The sequence below is a fragment of the Diadema antillarum genome, unplaced genomic scaffold (assembly GCF_040938485.1).
Source record: "Diadema antillarum isolate AM-2024a unplaced genomic scaffold, OU_Dant_1.0 seq00000839_RagTag, whole genome shotgun sequence".
In the NCBI taxonomy this organism is placed as follows: Eukaryota; Metazoa; Echinodermata; class Echinoidea; order Diadematoida; family Diadematidae; genus Diadema; species Diadema antillarum.
Window position 1 is genome coordinate 1,035,001 of NW_027271715.1, and position 3,179 is coordinate 1,038,179.

The window sequence follows — 3,179 nt, forward strand, 5'->3', positions numbered from 1 at the left end:
CCCATCATGCCTCACTGTCCCTTGATTCCATTGCAGTACTTCAAGTGGTGACAGCTACCAGCGGTCAACAAACACACCCCCCAGGGTCAGTCCATCGTCCTTCCTGGCCAAGTTAGGTCTCATGGACGGTGACTCCAGGATTGTGGAGGTAAGTGGGATTCTCCCCCCCCCCCATATGAAAGGCAATAAATACAATTTGTCTCCCCTTTTTAAGTTGTCTAGTGTTGGAACCAATTCTCATGCCAAATTCTATTGCCAAATATTGTGTTGGTGGTTACTACTTTTTGTTTAAGTCTTCCTATAGGCTGAATATAATATAGCTTCTTCTGTGTACCCTTTTTAACTGTTCCTGTGAGTCAATTAAATTGATTTCATTTATATCTTAATGATATAGACCGATTCAAGCGACTGTTAATGGAAGTGCGCCCTCTTAAGGCGACGCCATAACTGGGGGCCAAACTGGCCGGGTCGGCAAGCGCCCTGCGTGCGTGGCAAGGGTGCCAGCGGCAGCCAGTGCTTTTACCACCCGGCGCCAGCCGGCCAGCTAGATATCTCTGGCGCTGGCAGCGATCGACGCATCTGGCTTTGTGACAACTAGAGTCTACATTTTTTTTTCGCTAGCTAATTAAAAATAAATAAAATTAAACAACTTATACCGACTATGAGCGAATGGGTAGATGACATACGGCTGTAGCCAAAACTTGAATTTCAAGGTAATATCGGTACGATCCGTGAATGTTTGTAGACTCTATTTCTTTGGCGATGACTTGGGTACTGGCGTGCAAGCCCCGTATATTCACATTTGTGTAAGAGAATAAAAACCGCTTGGGAGAATTATTGCTAGGCGCAGGCAGACGTCTTGCTGATAAGCCTAGGCTGCTGACAAGTCAACTGATATAATTAAATACAAATAATGAATAAGAATCTTGAGCTAGATATGGCGCAATAAATTGCAAACTATCAGTTAACTCAACCTTTTTAGGGCAGGCTTTTGCCTTTACTCGGGAGTGTCGGGCCAGCAGGGTAGAATCTGTCTAATGTTAGATCTTGTCTAGAAATTTAGGCAAGAGTCCAGACTAGATCTAGACCTATCTTCTAGAACCCTACATCCTATATCATTTTCGGTTGTCGATAACTTTAGGCAAGCCTAACTAAGTAAACCAAACGGAATATAAATCTAGGCGTTTCTATGCCGTATATGCCTAAACTTAAGTTACGACTACGTCGCCTGATGTCTACAACCAAAACTATACTGTTTTAGGTCTAAGTAACCTTGCATAACATCACGCTAACGCCTAATATTATAATCTACAAAAGTGATTTTTAAATCATACTTTCTTGGTATGATTATGAAACAGATGTTTGCCACCATCCATGGTTTAATATTTATAAGTATCACTTTATCAAAAGTCAAATTCAGAGTTCCAGGCCAAAATTGAATAGGCCTATGGTCATTTCAGTGCTGAACATTGAAGAAGTGAAAATAGGCCTAATATAAGAATTTAACGCATCTTGAAACATTTATTTAGCTGTAGTGTAGGCTGTAAAATGTTTGTCATAATAATAAAGTCTAGCCAGGAAGTGTATTCTAACTTTGGCAAGTAGGACACCAAGGATTAAAAAAAAAATCAGTGAATTATCAAATTCTTTGATCTAAACTTGTCTTCTAAGATGAACAACATATTTTACGAATATACAGTGATTACCTAATTAAATAGAGAATCTAGTAGACATAGTTTGTTTCGAAATTTGTGCGTTTTTATACCGCTGTATTTCACTTAATTGTCTTTAATTTTGCCTTAATTTATCATGCGTCAGCGGTGTCTGAATTTCACACACTGCCGTGCAGCTTCCATTTCCATTTTTCTTCTGTTATTTATGCACCCAACAACTGCACAATGTGTTTTCCTGATCCCTCCTTTAAAGCTTTCAAAGTAGATCAATATGTCTGAATCACTCAATTTGTCCAAAAGAAAGGCATTAAAAGCCGCTGAATGACTTTTCCACAGTGAGTAAACAATCACAATATTAGCGCTGCGCCGGCGGTCGCCGGCCGCGGCGCAGCGGCCGCGCCCGGCTAACTATGCGCAATGGGTACGCTAGGCTGCTGAGCTGCAAGTGCAACTCGCTGGGTAGCTAGCTCGCTGGAAGCCCCCGTTGGCCCCCAGTTATGGCGACCGTTATAGCGCCGCTAGCGGCGGTAGGTGAATAGGTCATCGAGATTGAATCGGTCTATAGCGGCAGCAGCTGGAAAGGCAGGCAAAGATTAGCTTTGTGTGTTGTTTAGCTCATGAGAAAGGCATCATAAAAAGTGAATATTACGGTTATTACGATCTTTACTTTGCATTAAAAAAATAAGCTAAGAGTTTCAAGCATAGTACAAATCAAAACAAACAAACAACAAGTAGGCTCAGTTATTCTATGAGTGATACAGCTTTATATTCCTGTAATTTTTGTCTTTTGTACTGTCTTTTCCTCTCCCTTCTTTTAACCCTCGCCTTTCCCGTCTTCTTCGCTTTTTCTCATTTTCTGCTCTCTTCCGTCCCTTCCACTCTTATCTTTTTCCCTCGTTCGCTTTAATATACTCTTCTCTTTAATTGACTTTCTCTCACCTATCTCTCCTTTTTGTTAGTATATACACTCTATCTTCCATTTTGTATGCATGCTATCATATCTCACATGTATTCATATTTCAATGTATCTTGTTGTCATGGCAACCAGTACTGGGTGGAGCTGATCAAGCGACAGCAGATTGATGAGATCCTGCAGAAACAAGGGTGCAGCACCATGCCGAACCCTAGCATACGACTGGACCACAGGATGTGCAGCCGCTATCAGATTTGACGATGACGATGGCGAGCTTCACATGGCTGACCATCATATCAACTTAACATGCTTACTTAGAGACCATTGTACCTTACTCTTGTGTTTACATGCCAATCGTCATAGCAATCATACCGCAAACTCGCGGACCATCCACCAAACATGATGCTGGGGAGTTTGTAACAATGGTGGGAGTTAAGCCACTTTTCAAGAGTATTGTGGGAGACACTCGTACAAGAGGTCCAACACATCACCAAAATGTATCTATTAGGGCATTTGGTTTGTCAGATTTGATTTATTTGTGGAGGCAGGAACCAGGAAATTGTGTCATAATTTCCTCATCATTCCACTGTGAT

The 3,179-nt window shown here is 41.5% G+C and overlaps 1 protein-coding gene across 1 annotated transcript in view; it reads left to right on the forward strand.

Annotated features, from left to right (window-relative positions):
- Positions 1–2,947, forward strand: part of LOC139740176 (guanine nucleotide exchange protein smcr8a-like) — a 78,454-nt gene extending 75,507 nt beyond the window's left edge. Inside the window, exons 20-21 of the mRNA XM_071650764.1 lie at positions 37–148; positions 2,722–2,947. Coding sequence (XP_071506865.1) covers positions 37–148; positions 2,722–2,844 — 235 coding nt within the window. The 3' untranslated portion in view covers positions 2,845–2,947. The remainder of the gene's footprint in view (positions 1–36; positions 149–2,721) is intronic.
- The last annotated feature ends 232 nt before the right edge of the window (positions 2,948–3,179 follow it).